This window comes from Sparus aurata, chromosome 5 (assembly GCF_900880675.1).
Source record: "Sparus aurata chromosome 5, fSpaAur1.1, whole genome shotgun sequence".
NCBI lineage: Eukaryota > Metazoa > Chordata > Actinopteri > Spariformes > Sparidae > Sparus > Sparus aurata.
The window spans coordinates 37482721-37505018 of record NC_044191.1 but is presented as its reverse complement, the minus strand read 5'-3'; the positions used below and the strand labels follow the sequence as shown (position 1 = coordinate 37505018).

Below are 22298 nucleotides of genomic sequence, written 5' to 3'. Positions count from 1 at the left end.
AAAGAGAGTAACCAACTCATTTACATTTCAGTAATTGTAATTGCGTTACTTGAATAAAAAAATATTTTGTTACATGCTCGTTACAGCTAAAAGTAGCAGGATTACAGTAACGTGTTACTGCCACACTGTTGATTACTGTAGTTACCTTACAGATTCAGATTCATAGTAAAACAACTTTAACAGATAAATGTAACTTTTTTATCCATCTGATTATAAACAGTCAGCAGGTTCATGTTCAGATTGACAGGAGGACACCTGGGAAACATGCTGGAAACACACAGATGTCATCATCATGATGTCATCATCATGACATCATTATACCATCACGCCTCTTTAAGATCGAAGTGCTGGCTTTCGGTGTGAATAAACAATGGCGGAGAATTGGCAAACCGCCGCTGCAGCAATAATGCAGCAACTCTGCTGCTGTGTTTGAGGTCATCACTGACACACACCTGAAGACTGTCAGCCAATCAGCTCTCACCTGTCTCTGCAGCTGCTGTCAGTGCGTCCAGGAACCTCCAAACGGATCTTCCACCAGTCTCTCTCTCCATAACGAGAGACAGCCTGCAGCAGCAGCTGAGAGACAGACAGGATGACGGAGAGACAGACAGCTCTGCTGTTTATTGGTAACTGTAAGTAATAGTACTGTTAGTAGTAACTGTGCAGGTGGTGGGCGTGTCCTGTTGTTAGCCACACCCCCAGCCTACCTCGTCCTCCTGTTTGGTCCACGGACCTTTCTTAAGGCTCGGGTCCAAGACCTGGTTCCACCTGTAGAGCAGCTGAGCGGGGTCACGACCGTCCATGAAGTAACTCACTGACAGAGAGACAGACAGCCAGGTTTGAGTGACATCAATGTAAAATTAGCAGTCACATGATTCTGTGTGATGTCACAGTGTGAGGTCACAGTGTGAGGTCACAGTGTGAGGTCACAGTGTGATGTGACAGTGTGATGTGACAGTGTGATGTGACAGTGTGAGGTCACAGTGTGATGTCACAGTGTGATGTGACAGTGTGAGGTCACAGTGTGATGTGACAGTGTGAGGTCACAGTGTGATGTGACAGTGTGATGTGACAGTGTGATGTGACAGTGTGAGGTCACAGTGTGATGTGACAGTGTGATGTGACAGTGTGAGGTCACAGTGTGATGTCACAGTGTGATGTGACAGTGTGAGGTCACAGTGTGATGTGACAGTGTGATGTGACAGTGTGATGTCACAGTGTGAGGTCACAGTGTGAGGTCACAGTGTGAGGTCACAGTGTGAGGTCACAGTGTGATGTGACAGTGTGAGGTCACAGTGTGATGTGACAGTGTGATGTGACAGTGTGAGGTCACAGTGTGATGTCACAGTGTGATGTCACAGTGTGAGGTCACAGTGTGAGGTCACAGTGTGATGTGACAGTGTGATGTGACAGTGTGATGTAACAGTGTGAGGTCACAGTGTGATGTCACAGTGTGAGGTCACAGTGTGAGGTCACAGTGTGATGTGACAGTGTGATGTGACAGTGTGAGGTCACAGTGTGATGTGACAGTGTGATGTGACAGTGTGATGTAACAGTGTGAGGTCACAGTGTGAGGTCACAGTGTGAGGTCACAGTGTGAGGTCACAGTGTGATGTGACAGTGTGATGTGACAGTGTGAGGTCACAGTGTGATGTCACAGTGTGAGGTCACAGTGTGATGTCACAGTGTGATGTGACAGTGTGATGTGACAGTGTGAGGTCACAGTGTGATGTGACAGTGTGATGTAACAGTGTGAGGTCACAGTGTGATGTCACAGTGTGAGGTCACAGTGTGAGGTCACAGTGTGATGTCACAGTGTGAGGTCACAGTGTGAGGTCACAGTATGATGTGACAGTGTGATGTGACAGTGTGAGGTCACAGTGTGATGTCACAGTGTGAGGTCACAGTGTGATGTCACAGTGTGAGGTCACAGTGTGATGTCACAGTGTGAGGTCAGTACTCTGTGTGTATGGGATGAAGTTTCCGATCCTCATCTTGTCCACCAGCTCTCTGAGCAGAGCGTCTTCAGCCGGCGTCCAGTTGCTTCGTCTCAACGAGTCTGAGACGAAACGCTGGTACGTCTGAAGACACAGGAAGGCTGTCCTCCCCGTCTGACACAGACAGACAGACAGACAGACAGACAGGTGAGAGGGAGACAAACGGTTTAAAGACAGACATTAGAGACAGACTCTCCTCGTCCTCCTCCTCACCCCCAGCTCCTTGGCGATGGTCTCCCAGAGTCTCTCTCCATGTCTCCTGCTGACCTCCTTCAGCTGCTGCACCTCCTCCTGACTCCATGGACTCTTATTGATGGATGGGTGGAGGAAGTTCTGCCAGAATCTACGGATGTCCTCTGCGTCCCTCAATCCTTCAAACTGAAAAGAGGAAGAGGAAGAGCAGGAGTGAAGGAGGAGGAAACTTATTGTCCTTATTGACAGTCTGTGTTGCTTCATGTGATTCGTTGATTTTTCACCTACATCAATGTTGGAGATTTTCTGCCAATCATGTTCTTCGTATCGTTCACCAATCAGCTCCTCCTCCTTCTTCACTCTGACCAATCAGAGACAAACAACCAACCTGACGTTAATGAGGGAATCATTTCAATGTGACACACACACACACACACACACACACACACACACACACCTGGCTCTCCTCTGACAGCATCACCTTACAGTCTTACATATAAAATACCGGAGTTAATCACCACATCATCCGTCCTGCACAGGCAGCCAAAACTTACGACCACTAAAAGGAACCTTGTTCCAACAACTCCTGAACTATCCTCCATGAGCTCCACTGAACAGCCGGTCGCTGGAAATCCAATGAGCTTCAAACACTCACATTTGGCTTAGACCACTGTCCAACAAAGCCTGACTGATGAATGATTAGATCACTGAGCATAAGCTGGACATGATTGGCTTATATGAAACATGGCTGAAACCTGACTATAACTACGCCCATGTTGCTCGGGCCTCTAAACAGGGGGGAGGTGTTGCTCTCATCTACAAATCTATTCTCAGCCTAAGCTCCAACCAGGACATTAAATTTACTTCATTTGAGGCTCTGGTTTTAAAACCATGCTCATCAGATAGTAACAGCCTCGTCCAGGGAACAGGCTTCACCTGGTTGTGCTGTACAGACCTCTTACTGCCAGTTCAGAGAAGAATTTGGTGAATTTATTGCAGATGTTGAGACTCGCTCAGATAAAATCCTAATTATTAGGGATTTCAATATCCACTTAAATAAGCCCTCTGACCCTCTAGGGAAAGCTTTTTTGAGACTTCTTGATATTTCCAGCTTTATTCAGCTTGTCCATGAACCCACTCACTCCAGTGGAAACACTCTGGATTTGATCATTTCCCATGGACTTGATGTGTCAGCCCTGAACGTTGCTTCTGTCTCCTCTGCTGTGTCGGACCACTTTCTCATTACATTTGAAGCATCATTAGCCTGTCCCTATGTCCATGACACAAATGTTGTTACTTCTCGTCGTATCAGCCCGGCAACCACAGCGACGCTCAGTGATAAAGTGCCCGGGGTCCTGGCTCCCTTTGCGACTGTGACAAAACCTGTGGAAAGCCTCATGAATTAAGTGAACTCCGCACTTGTTTCGCTCCTCGATTCTGCGGCACCGGTCTCTACCAGGACAAGACGACCAAAGAAATCTACTCCCTGGTTTACTGACGAAACCCGAGATCTCAAGCAGGCCTGCAGGACAATGGAACGAGCGTGGCGTAAATCTAAACTGGAGGTTTTTTATCTTGCCTGGCGTGATAGTGTACTAAACTATAAGCGTGCTCTAAATACTGCTAGAACTGCATATTTCTCCAGCCTAATGAACAATAATAAACACAATCCTAGATTTCTCTTTAACACTGCGGCTAAACTTACTCAAAAACCACAGTCGGTGAGCTGTGCATCCTTTAATGCAAATGATTTCTTAGATTTCTTTTGCAATAAAATTGATGAGATCAGAATCAAAATTAACTCATCATCTCTGACTTCCTCAATGTTTGTTAAAAAACATCCTGCTGCAGATTCTGAGTTGGTCTCAGCTCTAAACACTTTTGAAAATATCTCCCTTCAGATACTGTCTAAAACTGTCTCATCTTCTAAACCAGCTACCTGCGTCCTGGACCCCTTTCAGACAAAACTGTTTAAAGAACTGTGGCCAGCACCGGACCTACAATGTTAAATATTGTTAACTCATCTCTCATGACTGGTGTTGTCCCTTCTAGTTTTAAGTCTGCTGTGGTTCAGCCTCTACTTAAGAAACCACACCTCGACCCAGGATCACTACACAACTATCGACCAGTATCCAACCTTCCCTTCTTCTCTGAAGTCTTAGAAAGAGTCGTGTCCCAACAACTTTCAGGCTCCCTACTCAATAATAATCTCCTGGAACCTTTTCAGTCAGCGTTCAGAGCCTGTCACTCCACTGAAACCGCCCTTACTAAAGTGGGAAATGACATTTTATTTACTTTAGACTGTAACTCGACCTCAGTGCTCATGTTACTGGATCTCAGCGCTGCATTTGATACTATAGATCATGGCATACTGTCAGACAGACTTGAAAGTCAATTTGGCATCTCTGGCCTGACAGCCTGGCTAAAATCGTACCTGTCTGAAAGAACACAATGTGTTTCCTACAATGGTACTTCATCAGTTTTTACTGCTGTGAAGTATGGAGTTCCTCAGGGCTCTGTTCTGGGCCCTTTGCTCTTCTCTTTATATATTTCACCTCTCGGCCAAATGATTCGGAGCTATGGAATACATTTCACTGCTATGCGGACGACACTCAGCTGTATGTGCCCTTAAAAGCTGATGACAAATCTCAAATCACGAAGCTAGAGACCTGCCTACATGCAGTGAAGAGGTGGATGTCAGAAAACTTCCTGCTCCTGATCAGATCAAACTGAGATGCTGGTCATCGATTGGCTCACAGAGACACCATGTTGATCAGGTGACTGTAACTCTCTACAACTGTGTTATTTCTCAACCGTCAAGAATTTCTGTGTTACTTTTGATTCTACACTCTCTTCTGATCAGCACATTAAAGAAATTACCACGATCGCCTTCTACCAGCTGCACAACAAAGCTGAAGCTCCTTCCTGTCCACTGAGGACGCACAGATCCTGATTCAGGCCTTTGTTTCTCTAGGCTGGATTATTGCAAAGCCTTATTTTCAGGTCTTCCACGTGAGAGCACTAAAAGTCTTCAGATGGTTCAGAATGCTGCAGCTGGAGTCTGAACACGTACAAGAACATTTGATCATATTACACCAATCTTAGCATCTCTGCACTGGCTCCCAACACAGGATCAGGCTTTAAGCTGCTGCTGACACACAGAACTGTACACGGCCTCGTAGTACATGTCAGATCTCATTCCACCAGATGTTCCAACTGCTGCATTCGGCTCTCAGGATTCAGGCTCCTGGTGGTTCCAGGGTTCAGAAGCAGTCAGCTGGCTGCAGGGCTTTCTCCTATCGGGCTCCTTTCCTCTGGAATAACCTCCCAGCTGATCTCAGACCAGCTGGCTCTGTTGACGCCTTTAAATCTAAACTCAAAACTCACTTCTTTGACTTCACCTTTAATTAGCCCTGATACTCATTGATAGCTTCTTCAGTGGGTCAGTCTCAGTGAGTTCCTACAGTATCAGATTTTACATCGTCCTGCTGATGAGAAACAACCTACTGATTCTGATCGACATCACATTTCTCTCTTTGCTTTTGTTTTCTGTTCCCACAAGCTGCCAGGACTGACTGAGGACAGAGGACAGCCTTCACTCTACAGACTGTGAAGTCCACTGAGGCTATGTGATTAGGATTTTGGGCTATATAAATAAATCTGATTTGATTTGATTTGATACTTCAGGAGGCGGATCAGAGCCGCAGAACAAATCTGTCTCAACATCTGTAACTGTGAGGCAGACAGCGAGGCGGAGGACCAGTGTGAATGGGGCTCACCTGTCTCCTCTCTCTGGTCTGATCCTGATCCTCACCTGAACCAGATCTAAACCCTCATGCTGGTCTCACACACACACTCACTCACACACACACACACTCACCTGAGCAGGTCGATCTCTCTCTCCAGACTGTCTATCTGCTGTATGAGCTGCTGCCTGTCTGTCTGCTCAGCTGAAGACAGCTTCTGACTCAGGTAGTCCACCCTGCAACACAGACAGACAGCCGGACAGACAGACAGTGTCACCACTATGATACTGTATCCTCATAATTATATTATTATTAATAACTATTATAATAATAATAATAACAATAATAATAATAATAATAATAGATGTTACTTGGACAGTTTGGGCTGGATCAGTCTTCTTAGACTGTCTCGAGCTACTGAGTGGATCAACAGAATCTTCTGCCAGCTCTCCCCTGAACACACACACACACACACACACAGATTAACGTGTACGTCTCTGTTTCACCTCCATACTGTAAATAAATCAACATTATTGAGAACAAGAAGTTAATGTTTGTGTTTATGAAGCTGGATTTTCTCTCTGATCAATACACTTCATTGATTCTGATCGATAAGAATCTTCTTACATCGTTTAACTTTCAGCCTGTTGTTGTCCAGACTGCCAGTCATCCTGTTCGCTTTCTCCTTTGTCTCCTGATTGGCTGGAGGACCCTGGTGACACAAACACAGTGTGTTATTGGTCAGCTGTCACCAGTAGGTCTGTCTGTCTGTCTGCATGCCTGTCTTACCAATCCTGTCAGTTTGTCCTTGAAGTACGGTTTGAGGAAGCGTCCCAGGAACATGTTGACTGGCTGCTGGCAGGAGGAAGGCGGGCGCTGCTCCCTGGGGGCCTCTTTGATTGGTCCAGACAGCTGAGACATCACCTCCTTCTGCAGAGAGGAAGAATATTGTCAGTACTGACCTGCTGTCTGTGGTTGTGCGTCAGTACTGACCTGCTGTCTGTGGCTGTGCGTCAGTACTGACCTGCTGTCTGTGGTTGTGTGTCAGTACTGACCTGCTGTCTGTGGCTGTGCGTCAGTACTGACCTGCTGTCTGTGGTTGTGTGTCAGTACTGACCTGCTGTCTGTGGCTGTGCGTCAGTACTGACCTGCTGTCTGTGGCTGTGCGTCAGTACTGACCTGCTGTCTGTGGTTATGCGTCAGTACTGACCTGCTGTCTGTGGCCGTGCGTCAGTACTGACCTGCTGTCTGTGGCCGTGCGTCAGTACTGACCTGCTGTCTGTGGTTATGCGTCAGTACTGACCTGCTGTCTGTGGCCGTGCGTCAGTACTGACCTGCTGTCTGTGGCTGTGCGTCAGTACTGACCTGCTGTGTGTGGCTGTGCGTCAGTACTGACCTGCTGTCTGTGGTTATGCGTCAGTACTGACCTGCTGTCTGTGGTTGTGTGTCAGTACTGACCTGCTGTCTGTGGTTGTGCGTCAGTACTGACCTGCTGTCTGTGGTTGTGTGTCAGTACTGACCTGCTGTCTGTGGCTGTGCGTCAGTACTGACCTGCTGTCTGTGGTTGTGCGTCAGTACTGACCTGCTGTGTGTGTGTCAGTACTGACCTGCTGTCTGTGGTTGTGCGTCAGTACTGACCTGCTGTCTGTGCGTCAGTACTGACCTGCTGTCTGTGTGTCAGTACTGACCTGCTGTCTGTGGTTGTGCGTCAGTACTGACCTGCTGTCTGTGCGTCAGTACTGACCTGCTGTCTGTGCGTCAGTACTGACCTGCTGTCTGTGGTTGTGTGTCAGTACTGACCTGCTGTCTGTGGTTGTGCGTCAGTACTGACCTGCTGTCTGTGGTTGTGTGTCAGTACTGACCTGCTGTCTGTGGCTGTGCGTCAGTACTGACCTGCTGTCTGTGGTTGTGCGTCAGTACTGACCTGCTGTCTGTGGTTGTGCGTCAGTACTGACCTTCTGTCTGTGGCTGTGCGTCAGTACTGACCTGCTGTCTGTGGCCGTGCGTCAGTACTGACCTTCTGTCTGTGGCCGTGTGTCAGTACTGACCTGCTGTCTGTGTGTCAGTACTGACCTGCTGTCTGTGGCCGTGCGTCAGTACTGACCTGCTGTCTGTGGTTGTGCATCAGTACTGACCTGCTGTCTGTGGTTGTGTGTCAGTACTGACCTGCTGTCTGTGGTTGTGCGTCAGTACTGACCTGCTGTCTGTGGCTGTGCGTCAGTACTGACCTGCTGTCTGTGGCTGTGCGTCAGTACTGACCTGCTGTCTGTGCGTCAGTACTGACCTTCTGTCTTTGGTTGTGCGTCAGTACTGACCTGCTGTCTGTGGTTGTGCGTCAGTACTGACCTGCTGTCTGTGGTTGTGCATCAGTACTGACCTGCTGTCTGTGGTTGTGTGTCAGTAGCGTCTCTAGCTGGTCCAGAGTCTCCTGAACCACCTGCTGGTAAACGAGGTTCATCTGAAGACACGAGTCCACAGACGGAGACAGACCCAGCTCGCTCTGAACAGACAGACACAGTTGGATCATTACTGACTCGTCTGTTACTGAAGTCAACATGTTGAGCTGATGCTGTTACTGACCTCGTCACTGCCGCTGCTGCTGCTGCTGCTGTCATCATCTGGAAACAGACCAGACCAGAAAACATTATGATTAATCACAGACAGACAGACCAACAGACACAAAGACAGACACAAAGACAGACACAAAGACAGACACAAAGACAGGTACCTGACACACAAATGGGACTGTGTCGTCCCAGGACGTCCTCCAGGTTCTGGATCTCCTTCTGGATCTTCTCTCTCTGAGCCAGCAGACCTGCTGCAGACTGAAGACACACAAACCAGCCAGAACAATCACACAACAGATGAAGACTGTCTGGTTTTTTTTAATATGTTTTATTACCGACTGATAAACAACATCACATCACTCTTAACTCTCTGATATTAAGACATGAATAAATCCAACCTGTGTTGGACTACAGACTGACTACAGACTGACTACAGACTGACTACAGACTGACCACAGACTGACTACAGACTGACTACAGACTGACTACAGACTGACTACAGACTGACTACAGAATGGTCATCTAGTGATCGGAAGGTAACTGGTTCGAATCCCCCGACACTGCATGTCGAAGCGTCCTTGAGCAAGATACTGAGCCCCAAATTGCTCCTGATGAGCAGTTGGCACCTTGCAATGTGTGTGTGAATGTGGCATGTATTGTAAACACTTTGAGCGGACAGTAGACTGGAAAAGCCATGTAAACAGGCAAGACCATTTTATACAGACTGACTACATGAATAAATCCAACCTGTGCTGGACTACAGACTGACTACAGACACGTGTTAATAAAGGCTCAGGCTGGATTATTCAGTACATGCATACATGTTGCCGTGGTAACCACATGGTGTGCGTGTGTTACCTGACCGTCCTCTTCCTCTGTGTCATCATCTGATTCACCTGAAGAAACACAACATCACTGTTAGAGAGAGAGAGAGAGAGACAGGTGGACTGTGAGATAAACACACATACAGACAGACAAGTACCTGTCTCACTGCTCAGCTGATCCAGTTCATTTTGAGTTATAGATAGACTCTGTTCCAGCTCCTCCACCTGTCGCTGGATCCTGTCTCTCTCTGCTGACAGAGAGACAGACATGTCTGCGCGCGCACACACATACACACACACACACACACACACACACACACACACACACACACACACACTTCATTAGAACAGACCGACGTCACACATTAGAATAGAACAGAATTACTTTAATGATCCCAGACTGGGAAGTTATTTTGTTACAGCAGTAGTGGGTCCGCAAATAAAACACTTAAAACACATAAATAGAATCCAATATATACATAGTGTATATATACAGTGCACAGTATACAATAAACAATAATAATATATAAAACAAAACAGTAGAGCGATCAGAGTTCTCTGTCAGGCAGAGGTGAGAGAGTTATTATATAAAGTGATGGATTGTGGCAGGAAAGATTTCCTGTATCTGTTGCTACGACAGCGAAGCTGAAGCAGCCTTCCGGAGAAGGTGCTCCGCTGTCTGACCAGTGTGAGGTGGAGAGGGTGGAGAGGATTATCCATGATGGATAACAGTTTGTTCAGTGTCCTCCTCTCCACCACAGCCTCCAGAGTGTCCTGTTTGCAGCCAATCACAGAGCCAGCCTTCCTGATCAGTTTGTTGAGTCTGTTGGTGTCGCTGGCTCCGATGCTGCTTCCCCAACAAACCACAGCAAAGAAAAGTACACTGGCCACCACAGACTGATAAAAGATCTCCAACATCTTGCTGCACACGTTGAAGGATCTCAGCTTCCTCAGGAAGTAAAGTCTGCTCATCCCCTTCTTGTAAACAGCTTCAGTGTTAGATCTCCAGTCCAGTCTGTGGTTGATGGTAACACCCAGGTACTTGTAATCCTCCACCGCCTCCACATCCTTTCCCAGAATGCAATGAGGTTGGAAAGCCGTCTTCCTTTTCTTCCTGAAATCTATCACCATCTCTCTGGTCTTGCTGATGTTCAGCCGCAGGTGATTCTGTCCAGTCCACTCCACAAAGTTGTCCACCAGTGCCCTGTACTCCTCCTCCTCTCCCTCTCTTATACACCCAACAACAGCCGAGTCGTCAGAAAACTTTTGCAGGTGACACGACCCGGTGTTGTACTGAAAGTCAGTGGTGTATAAGGTGAACAGGAAAGGAGACAGTACAGTCCCCTGTGGAGCTCCTGTATCACTAACCACCGCATCAGACAGAACACTGCCCATACGGACAAACTGTGGCCTGCCTGTCAGGTAGTCAGTAATCCAGGAGATCATTGTGTCGTCTACACCCATCACCCATCACCCATCACTGGAGTAACTGTAGTTATTATTCTACATAACTGTAGTTACTCCAGCGGAGGGTGGTGCAGGTGGTTTAACTTCTCATAATCAATAATAAGAGATGAATCATGTTCACAGTGTCACATATCAAACTGCTGACGTCCCAGAGAGTAACATGCAGTCGTTACTATCGCTGCATGGAGTAGTAACGTTGCTCTGTCAGTACAGTAGATGCTAACTTTAGCGGCTAGCATGAACACTGAATTATGATTTGAACCTTTCTGACCTTCAGCAGCTTCCGTCTCGTCTCCTGTTACTGTGTCTTCTGTAATTCGCTCTTAATTTTCTTTATTTTGTCTTTACTGTCTTCACTGTTCTGCCTCCACACGCCGCGGACCTCCAATCAACGCAGCTCTGTCGTTAACATATTACCCAGCATGCTTTGCAGCGGGACAACTTCTCCCGCGAGCTTTCATAGTTCTCGCTCAGATGCTTCAGATTAAGCGGAAATTTGGAGTTTTTATTATTTTATGTTTCCGTCTGTCTCCTTCGCAATAAACCAGCAATACACCAGATACACAAATCAAAACAAACCGTAGCTCGACTCGTCCGCCCTTTATTTTCTTCCCCTCGGTGTTACTTCCGGTCTTTCCGCTATTCGGTTCCGAGAGTTAAACAAACATTGAAATAGTTTTCCTTAAAAAGACACTGTAGGCGAACACTAAGTCGATTTAATGAACGAAAGTTGAATTATTCAACATTAAACGATTCAATGGGTGGATGGATAATTCATCTAATAAAATGTGATTTAATTCTACAAATCGGAGTCCACATCGTCCCTCCTGGTCCCCTCTCATAAATGATCCGGTGTGAAACACAAAGTTTACCTCATTAAACCTGCAGAAACTCCTGACAATGACCCATGTTTTAGGTTATTATTTTACACTTTAAGAATAAGCTGCTGCTTGTTTAATTCTTTCTGTATTATTGTGTGAAATCATGTAAAATCACAAATAAAACAGGACACCATAATATCCAAAATCCTTTTCCACATCAGTTTGAATCAGCTGGGTTAGGGGTTATCATCCAAACTGAACTTCTGACTGCATCTCACATGAGAAGAGTTTAAGCATCAACACTCACGTTCACTCATGTTTTCAATATGATTCCAAGAATATCAAAGTTCTGCCGTCCGTCTGCGGACGTATAAAAACATGGAAATGGAACTTTAGTGTCTGGTTTCTGGACCAGTTCATCACCAACTAACTGGTTTTAAACCAGCTGATCGACATCCAAAACTCTGTGAACAAAAACACTAACTGTTTGTAAAGTATCAAAATAAAAGCGCAACATTGAACTGTTTATGTTTATTTTGTAGTTCACATGAATGTGTTGCAGCAGCGACTCAGACGACAAACTGATTTTATAAACGTCATACATAAACTTCACTGTTTCCTGTTTGAGAGGCACAGAAGTGACTCGTGTGATGTCACACAACAAACATCACTGTTCATTCTTGCGAGCGGCTTCACTCCACCATGAAGACTGTTTGAGAGGTCTGAAGCTCCTCCTCCAACATGACCTCGCCTCTGACCTCACAGACAAACACCCGGTGGTGTGTTCAGGTGCTTCTTCTTAAGATTTGTCAGAGCAGAAACAGAAAGACAAGATCATCAGATCTTGGACCAGGGAGAACCCGTCTCTCTGCCCGCTGTCTGTCTACCGGCGGCGGTAGAGGATGTCCCAGGAGCCTCGCCACTTCAGTCCTTGCAGCTGATTGGCCGACAGCTCAGGGCTGCCGTAGGTCAAAGGGCAGAAGGTTCGATACGACAGGACGACCAACAACATCCCTGCCGACGCACACACACACAGCACACGACGGTGTGTCGCACAGCTGCAGAAACACACACACATTTTATTAATGACCAATCATGACCAAAACGACCAATCACATCTAAGAGACTGTGTCCGGATGACATTAACTAGAGTTAAAGTGAAACTCTCGCCAAAAAGCAACCGAGGCTTTATTTGGGATTGAATATGAGTCAAACCTTCGTGTGAAAGCATAATTGCGACGGAAGAGGCACTTTTAAGATTTACCGTAGTTTCGGTAGTTAATTTTGAACGGGAGTGCGTGGGGCAGGACATGCTAGCATCAAAATCTCTATTTTTAGAACACTAAGAAGTCTCGACACAACATGAAACTTTGCTCGTAGCATCGAAAGAAGGTTTTTGAACTACTCACGTTAGCTGCTGCAGCTCCTGCGCGTCGCCATCATGGCAGACAAAAAGTGTCGATCCCCGAGTGCGACCTGACAGGCACGCTTGAGGAGCGGTTCACCATTACTCTCCTGCCTGTCAGGTCGCACTCGGGGATCGACACTTTTTGTCTGCCTTGACAGCAACGCGCAGGAGCTGCAGCAGCTAACGTGAGTAGTTCAAAAACCTTCTTTTTAGTAAACTCTGTGTACACAAACAATGTTCTCAGTGCTCGTGTTCATGTGTAGAGACCCTGGTGATGCTACCAGCAAAGTTTCATGTTGTGTCGAGACTTCTTAGTGTTCTAAAAATAGCGATTTTGATGCTAGCATGTCCTGCCCCATGCACTCCCATTCAAAATTAACGTGCCCAAAACCGAAACTATGGTAAATCTTAAAAGTGCCTCTTTCGTCGTAATTATGCTTTCACACGAAGGTTTGACTCATATTCAATCACAAATAAAGCCTCGGTTGCTTTCTGGCGAGAGTTTCACTTTAAGGGACCAATAAGAAACAGGCGTTACAGACGGTCTTATTTCATTTCATAACTCAACAAGATAAACTCAATATACAATGTGTGTGTGTGTGTGTGTGTGTGTGTGTGTGTACGTACCTGAGCAGGTGAGTATGTGTGTGCTCCAACAGGGCGGGGCTCAGCAGGTGCAGGTAGCAGAGGGCGGGCAGGTAGTGATACAGGAAGAGAGTTTTCTCCATCAGGAAGAACGGGACAAAGTTCACCACCCAGCCGCCAACACACACACATCCCAGACACACAAACTGACTCCACACACCTGCAAGTGCACACACACACACACACACACACGTACAAACAGAGACAACCTACTTAATTATTCAGCAGATATCAAATCAACAACTGTGTGATTCTGTGTGTGTGTGTGTGTGTGTGTGTACCATCAGGGAGGTCTTTGAAGCCCCGCCTCCTCCTCAGCAAATAGACTGCTGCCAGCAGCTGATAGGCCAGCAGGCTGAGGTTGGCCACGCCCCACGACACCGGGTTACCAATCAGATGGATCTGAGCCTGAGACACATACAGCCAATCACAGGATAGAACAGGAGTGTGTGTGTGTGTGTGTGTGTGTGTGTCTCTCTTGCTGTGTGTCAGTTCAGGGTCTGCATCCTCTGAAGGACTCGGCCTTTGTGGTCTGTGAAGGCGAGTCCTTCAGAGAGACCTTGTTAACCTCGTCAGCCGTTGTTAAATGTGGCGGTCTAGCCTTTGGAGCATTTCCTGGTTGCGTCACCAGATGTTTTACCCTGACATCACGATTTCTGCTGCCCAGGCCCGCGAAAGTGACGATCTACACCACGCAATGTCGCCATTTTCTCTCTTTTTATTGTCTTTTTCGGCACGCAAAGAATCTTGGGATATGTGAGGCCACGAAGGATCGTAGCGGTGCATCCTCCAGAAACAGGGAGCAGAAGGAGCATCTGGAGGAGCTTCAGACTGGGACAGCCTTCACACAGCGCTGTGATGTAATCAGCCTTCAGAGGCTCCTCTGAAGGATGCACACCTGAACTGAGACACAGCATGTGTGTGTATTACGTTGGTGGAGGAGTGCAGCCAGTATGCGATGTTGGTTTCCATGGTGATCCACTCGAGGGGGGAGGAGCTGTATTTGTGTTCAGAATCTTCCTGTTTCACCGTCAACATCTTCCACTGTCATGGCAACACAACGTGACATCATCAATGTGCTGCCATGGCAACACAACATGACATCATCATGCAGAGCTGATTAGTTGTTTTTAAATGTTTTCCTACGATAAGTGAAATTCAGATTTGATTTATTGTTGCAGTTTGATTATCTGTCATCAGGACGGATTCTGTTATTGTTAACGTGTTCAATAAAGTTTCAAATGGCACAAAATGCTTTCATGTTCAGCTCTTTGAATTAACTTAGATGTGACACAGACACAAACATGTGATTGGTCAACAAAGTGATGATGCATTCACTGACGTACCTGAACTTCTAAAAATTTGGCCCAGAAGGAGATTTTTCTGTTCACGTCGATGTGAGTCGGAGAGTGAAGCTCCGCCTCCCTTTCCTTCTGCTCTTGACCTGCACAGAAAACATGAACTTTTAAATGAAATTAAATTGAACACAAGAGGTCAGAGGTCAGAGGTCGTACTTGTTCCATATCGGTGCTCTTCAACTGTCCAATCTAAACTGCTGCTCTGAGCTTTAAACAGTTTGTCTGCGACGACCTCCAACTGACGGAAACCCCAATCTGGAAGAGACACACCAGTCATCTGCGCACACACACACACACACACACACACACACACACACACACACACAGGTCGTCAAGTCCTTATATGGTCACAGGAAACAGCTGTCACATGTGGTCACTTCCTGTCAGTACCCTAAGGACAGCTGAGGTGTTGACGTGGACCAATCGAACATCAGACAGAATGGTCTTCCATGACTCTGACTCTGCTTCCCTGTTAGAGATGTCCTGAACACACACACACACACACACACACACATAGTTTCACGATTATAAAAGACGAGGAGTTTGACATCTTGCAGTTCATCATGTGATCACAGCTGTCTCACCACTCTCCACAGGTTCTGAGTCGGCATGGAAACGTTGAAGTCGATGTAACCTGACACTTCCTGAGCGTGAGGACTCATGGGAGCTGCAACATCATGACTACAACACACACACACACAGTCAGACAGACAGAACAGAAGAAGAGTTCAGATCTGCTTCATGAGGTCAACTACGACTCCCAGGATGCATTTTACCAATAGCCATTCAAAGAGCTTTAAAATGCTACTGTTTAGCACCGTTGGCAGCTAGCTGGAGCTACACTTTACAGAAACCTGACTGCCTCGTAGAAGCTGAGGCTCGTGGGTACTGTAGTATTTGATTTTTCCCCAGCAGCTCAGTGTCAGGATGTTCCTGAATACACCACAAGATTCCGTCAAAAAAGGTGAGCTGTTTACCTGTTGAGGAAGCGTGACGTCATTCCATGAACCAGCTGGATGACATCACCATGACGGACAGGTCGAGGAGGACTGCTAACCACCAGCTCCTGTCTGACACACATGCACACACAGGTGAGATTACACCTCCCAGCATTCCCCCGTGCCAGACAGGCGATCTCCCAGCATGCCCTGGGGCAGATAGGTGACCTCCCAGCATGCCCGGGGCAGACAGTCGACCTACCTGCCAGGGTCTTTGATGATCCACCAGTTGTTGACGTCTTTAAAGGGATAACATGTGACCTGCTGCTGGTGAGAGCTGCCCCGCCCATTCTCATACCTGAACACACAAACAGGAAATAAAGTCATTCAAGCTTCAGCTGACCGCTCTCTGATTGGATGCTGGGTCAAAGGTAAACTGGAAGCACCTGATTGGATAGTTAGCTTTGTGTGAGTGGAGCCAGCAAGGGACAGGCTGGGAGGCGGAGCTTCTTAAAGTCACCTGACTGCCGTAAGCGACCTCCAGAGGCTGACCCTGAGTGATCCTAGAGAGACCACCCTGAAGACCAAATCAATCAATCAATCAATCAATCAATCAATCAATCAATGTGTGTGTGTGTGTGTGTGTGTGTGTGTGTGTGTGTGTGTGTGTGTGTGTGTGTGTCATCACCTCCAGACTGGCCTGGAAGGCAGAGCTCATCAGCTGGTCATGTGGTCCACTGCGGTGCAGCAGGCTCAGGTGAACATAGAACCAGAACACATAGAGAAGAACAGGAACCACCAAAAGACACACAACTCTACACACACACTGCACACATACACTCAGCTGCAAACACACACACACACACACACACACACACAATCTGTCAGCAGGATTTATATTAATAAACTGAAACCAATAATAATCAATAAATTGACGGATGATCTATGAGAAGTGACGCTCTGCTGGACTCACATGACTGACACCTCGGTCTCCAATCAAGTTCCAGGTGTGTAGAGAGGCCACACCCAGCAGCAGCAGGTAGGAGAACACGCCCATGTACTTCACCCTGACATCACACACACACACACACACACACACACACACACACACACACACAGAGTGTCATGTTTGTGTGTCTGAGCTGAATCAAGCTGATCTGAGATCAGATTCTCACCCGACAGCTGCAGCACAGGATGCTCCGGACAGAATCAGCCAGCCGTACCTGAAACAGCTGAGAGACAAGAAGACGTGAACACACCTGTCTGAACTCACAGGTGAGAACTGAGTTCTGATTGGTTCAAAGTGTTTCTGCTGAATGACATCAGATGATGGAGGTGAAGGTGAGTCTCACCTGCTGGGAGTGTTGTGGAATCTCAGGTAGGAGAAAAACGCCAGCAGCACGAAGAAGATGAGAACAGACTCCAGTAACATGAAACGTGATTGGACGATCAGAGAGTTCTCTGGAGAAACAACAAAACAAACATCAACAATAAAGTCCTTTTCACCCGGGACTAGTATTACCTGGGGACCTCAAGTGATTTAGAAATTATCCCACCACGTCTGTGTTTCGTGCAGCGCATTCACACAGGATAAGCGAAGTCTGTGTTTTAACTCTAATTTACTGACATTATCCCCGGGTCGATCTACACCGGAGCCTTACTGGAGCAGCACAACTGTTAGATATGGATACTTTTAATATAATAACTGGTGAGCCTGTTGAAAGATGGAATAGTGTTCCTTACCGCATGCTGCCATGCATGTAATCCATCTAATCATCTTTCCAGATTTCACTCTTCTGATGAGCCTCCTGAATTTGCACCCAAAATGCTGTCAGAACTTTCATTCATAATTCCCAACGCAGCCTCCATAATTCTCCACCGGGAAAAAGGCAGAAAAAAGGCAAGAAAAAACAAAAAACGACCCCAAATCACAGAGATGCTGATTCGCACGGAACTAAAATTATCACATGACCTCTGTGTTTGGTGAAATATGGTCGGTAATTCACGGTGGAATTTTTACTTTACAAATTACGGACATGGCAGATTCACACGGGATTAAGATCACAGACGACCTCCGCAATTATTACAAATTACTGGAGGTCTCCAGGTTATATTAGTCCCGTGTGAACAGGGCTTAAGTCACATAACCAGACACTTTGTTTACTTCAGTCTCTGAACGCCTCACACTTATCTCAGGATTCACATGCCCTGCAATCATCTGAGGTCCTAACGCTGATGTTATTAATTACTGCAGCTCATTGTGACAATGAGATGAGTCGACTTACCGAGCAGCAGCAGCAGAGCAGCTCCCAGAGCCGACAGGTGAGAGAACCTCAGCTCCAGAGTCAACAGGTAAACTAGAGGAACACACAGAGCGCCACAGAGAGCCGGCAGGAGGCGCAGACTCCACACACTCACACTGCTGGGATACTCTGTAGGACAAAACAAGCACACCCACACTGCAGGGATACTCTGTAGGACAAAACAAACACACCCACACTGCTGGGATACTCTGTAGGACAAAACAAGCACACCCACACTGCTGGGATACTCTGTAGGACAAAACAAACACACCCACACTACTGGGATACTCTGTAGGACAAAACAAACACACCCACACTGCAGGGATACTCTGTAGGACAAAACAAACACACTCACACTGCAGGGATACTCTGTAGGACAAAACAAACACACTCACACTGCAGGGATACTCTGTAGGACAAAACAAACACACCCACACTGCTGGGATACTCTGTAGGACAAAACAAACACACTCACACTGCAGGGATACTCTGTAGGACAAAACAAACACACCCACACTGCAGGGATACTCTGTAGGACAAAACAAACACACCCACCACTGCAGGGATACTCTGTAGGACAAAAACAAACACACCCACACTGCAGGGATACTCTGTAGGACAAAACAAGCACACCCACCACTGCAGGGATACTCTGTAGGACAAAACAAACACACCCACACTGCAGGGATACTCTGTAGGACAAAACAAACACACCCACACTGCAGGGATACTCTGTAGGACAAAACAAACACACCCACACTGCAGGGATACTCTGTAGGACAAAACAAACACTCCCACACTGCAGGGATACTCTGTAGGACAAAACAAAACACACCACACTGCAGGGATACTCTGTAGGACAAAAACCAAACACCCCCACACTGCTGGGATACTCTGTAGGACAAAACAAACACACCCACACTGCAGGGATACTCTGTGGGACCAAAACAAACACAACCCACACTGCAGGGATACTCTGTGGGACAAAACAAGCACACCCACACTGCAGGGATACTCTGTGGGACAAAACAAGCACACACCCACCACTGCAGGGATACTCTGTGGGACAAAACAAGCACACCCACACTGCAGGGATACTCTGTGGGACAAAACAAACACACCCACACTGCAGGGATACTCTGTGGGACAAAACAAACACACTCACACTGCAGGGATACTCTGTAGGACAAAACAAACACACTCACACTGCAGGGATACTCTGTAGGACAAAACAAACACACCCACACTGCAGGGATACTCTGTAGGACAAAACAAACACACTCACACTGCAGGGATACTCTGTAGGACAAAACAAACACACCCACACTGCAGGGATACTCTGTAGGACAAAACAAACACACCCACACTGCAGGGATACTCTGTAGGACAAAACAAACACACCCACACTGCAGGGATACTCTGTAGGACAAAACAAACACACCCACACTGCAGGGATACTCTGTAGGACAAAACTCTGTAGGACAAAACAACACATCCACACTGCATGGGATACTCTGTAGGACAAAACAAACACACCTCCCACTGCAGGGGATACTCGTAGGACAAACAACACACACCTCACACTGCAGGGATACTCTGTAGGACAAAACAAACACACTCACACTGCAGGGATACTCTGTAGGACAAAACAAACACACTCACACTGCAGGGATACTCTGTAGGACAAAACAAACACACCCACACTGCAGGGATACTCTGTAGGACAAAACAAACACACCCACACTGCAGGGATACTCTGTAGGACAAAACAAACACACCCACACTGCAGGGATACTCTGTAGGACAAAACAAACACACCCACACTGCAGGGATACTCTGTAGGACACAAAACAAACACACCCACACTGCAGGGATACTCTGTAGGACAAAACAAACACACCACACTGCAGGGATACTCTGTAGGACAAACAAACACACTCACACTGCAGGGATACTCTGTAGGACAAAACAAACACACTCACACTGCAGGGATACTCTGTAGACAAAACAAACACACCCACACTGCAGGATACTCTGTAGGACAAACAACACACCCACACTGCAGGGATACTCTGTAGGACAAAACAAACACACCCACACTGCAGGGATACTCTGTAGGACAAACAAACACACCACACTGCAGGGATACTCTGAGGACAAAACAAACACCCCACACTGCAGGGATACTCTGTAGGACAAACAACACAACCACACGCAGGGATACTCTGTAGGACAAAACAAACACACCCACACTGCAGGGATACTCTGTAGGACAAACAAACACACTCACATGCAGGGATACTCTGTAGGACAAAACAAACACACTCACACTGCAGGGATACTCTGTAGGACAAAACAAACACACCCACACACACCCACACTGCAGGGATACTCTGTAGGACAAAACAAACACACCCACACTGCAGGGATACTCTGTAGGACAAAACAAACACACTCCACACTGCAGGGATACTCTGTAGGACAAAACAACACACTCACACTGCAGGGATACTCTGTAGGACCAAAACAACACACGCACAACTGCAGGGATACTCTGTAGGACAAAACAAACACACTCACACTGCAGGGATACTCCTGTAGGACAAACAAGACACACCCTACACTGCATGGGATACTCTGTAGGACAAAACAAACACACCCACACTGCAGGGATACTCTGTAGGACAAAACAAACACACTCACACTGCAGGGATACTCTGTAGGACAAAACAAACACACCCACACTGCAGGGATACTCTGTAGGACAAAACAAACACACCCACACTGCTGGGATACTCTGTAGGACAAAACAAACACACTCACACTGCAGGGATACTCTGTAGGACAAAACAAACACACCCACACTGGTTTAAACTGGTTCAAGAGTTCCTACCTGCTCCGATTCGGTTCCAGACAAAGTTCCCATCAAATCCTCCCAGGTATGCTGCAACACACAGTTATGACTTACACACAGGTGTAACCAATAAACACACACAGCAGGTGTCACGCACAGTTGTGTGGTTGTCATGGTAACTGACCTCCAAAGGCCAGGATCAAGTGACCCAGTGGCGGTCCACTGTCATCGATGAAGAACACCCTCTTCATGTAGAGAGACACAAACTGACCGTAATACACCTCGTCAAACCTGCACACACACACACACAGAAAATCTAATCAAAACTCAAGACGCCTGAGGGTCCCTGAATGCACCAACAGAGTTTTTAAGACACTGTGTGTGTGTGTGTGTGTGTGTGTGTGTTTTCAGGTGTGTAAATGAAACACTCACACCACAGCGTTGGGGTAGCTGAGACGGCTCAGTCTGGTCCAGAGGGCGAGCAGGGAGACCAGCAGCAGGACCAGATCCACCTGAGCTGTGACCACCAGGGGGAGCTGCAGCATCATGACACCTGCTGGACACAGCAGCCGCCAATACGATCAGCCGATCAATACAACCTGTACATCAGCTGTTCGGTCTGTCAGTTGTCAGAAATGGACCGGGTGTTCTGGAGGCTGAACATCAGCAGGAGTGGCAAATCAGAGTCCAGTCCATTGCAATGCACTCACTCACACACACACACTCACTCACACTCACACTCACACACACACACACACACACACACACACACACACACACTATTATCCACACCTACAGACTGTGGGCAGCTGGACATTACTGCAGGTGTGATGGTGACTCTGTGTAAAGAGCACTAAAATCAATAAAAGAGGCGTGGCTTATGTGACAGGTCCACAATATCAATACAACTCGGTATTGATTATGAGTCGTCGGTTTGTAATGAACAACTCTGAAGAAGAGAATCCGCTGAAACATGAAACTAACTTTACTTTAAACATTTGATGAGTTTAACAGCATATAAACTTACTAATACTGTTGATGAGGACTTATCATCAATACTATAGATGAGGACTTATCATCAATACTATAGATGAGGACTTATCATCAATACTATAGATGAGGACTTATCATTAATAGTACAGATGAGGACTTATCAATAATACTATAGATGAGGACTT

General features: G+C 46.8%; 2 protein-coding genes across 2 annotated transcripts in view; both read right to left on the bottom strand.

The window, feature by feature from the left end:
* Positions 1 to 12001, bottom strand: part of snapc4 (small nuclear RNA activating complex, polypeptide 4) — a 29752-nt gene extending 17751 nt beyond the window's left edge. The window contains exons 1-15 of the mRNA XM_030418034.1: positions 11065 to 12001; positions 9485 to 9598; positions 9361 to 9398; positions 8664 to 8760; positions 8516 to 8553; positions 8313 to 8435; positions 6725 to 6865; positions 6563 to 6647; positions 6307 to 6388; positions 6070 to 6171; positions 2478 to 2550; positions 2211 to 2375; positions 1961 to 2111; positions 708 to 814; positions 482 to 576 (exon numbers count right to left, since the gene is read on the bottom strand). Of these exons, the coding sequence (XP_030273894.1) occupies positions 482 to 576; positions 708 to 814; positions 1961 to 2111; positions 2211 to 2375; positions 2478 to 2550; positions 6070 to 6171; positions 6307 to 6388; positions 6563 to 6647; positions 6725 to 6865; positions 8313 to 8435; positions 8516 to 8553; positions 8664 to 8760; positions 9361 to 9398; positions 9485 to 9596 (1409 nt within the window). The 5' untranslated portion in view covers positions 9597 to 9598; positions 11065 to 12001. The remainder of the gene's footprint in view (positions 1 to 481; positions 577 to 707; positions 815 to 1960; positions 2112 to 2210; positions 2376 to 2477; positions 2551 to 6069; positions 6172 to 6306; positions 6389 to 6562; positions 6648 to 6724; positions 6866 to 8312; positions 8436 to 8515; positions 8554 to 8663; positions 8761 to 9360; positions 9399 to 9484; positions 9599 to 11064) is intronic.
* Positions 12002 to 12130: 129 nt separating this feature from the next.
* On the bottom strand, positions 12131 to 21836 carry pomt1 (protein-O-mannosyltransferase 1). Its single transcript, XM_030417373.1, has 19 exons — positions 21553 to 21836; positions 21305 to 21411; positions 21160 to 21210; positions 18249 to 18395; positions 17316 to 17424; positions 17139 to 17195; positions 16937 to 17030; positions 16652 to 16807; positions 16410 to 16540; positions 16226 to 16321; positions 16003 to 16095; positions 15610 to 15706; positions 15416 to 15508; positions 15182 to 15302; positions 15014 to 15111; positions 14598 to 14711; positions 13949 to 14075; positions 13650 to 13827; positions 12131 to 12672 (listed from the first exon to the last, which is right to left on the bottom strand). The coding sequence occupies exons 1-19, from the start codon at positions 21666 to 21668 to the stop codon at positions 12498 to 12500; spliced, it is 2160 nt and encodes a 719-aa protein (XP_030273233.1). The 5' UTR covers positions 21669 to 21836; the 3' UTR covers positions 12131 to 12497.
* Between the last annotated feature and the right edge of the window lie 462 nt (positions 21837 to 22298).

Bases quoted from the DNA above. Each gene is read 5' to 3' on its own strand.
- pomt1 (XM_030417373.1), bottom strand. From the start codon at position 21,668: ATGATGCTGCAGCTCCCCCTGGTGGTCACAGCTCAGGTGGATCTGGTC. The intron at 15,303-15,415 runs GTACTGACAGGA...GTGTGTGCGCAG, and splicing joins ACACCTCAGCTGTCCTTAGG to ATGACTGGTGTGTCTCTTCC. The intron at 15,112-15,181 runs GTACGACCTCTG...TTTTCTGTGCAG, and splicing joins AGAGCACCGATATGGAACAA to GTCAAGAGCAGAAGGAAAGG.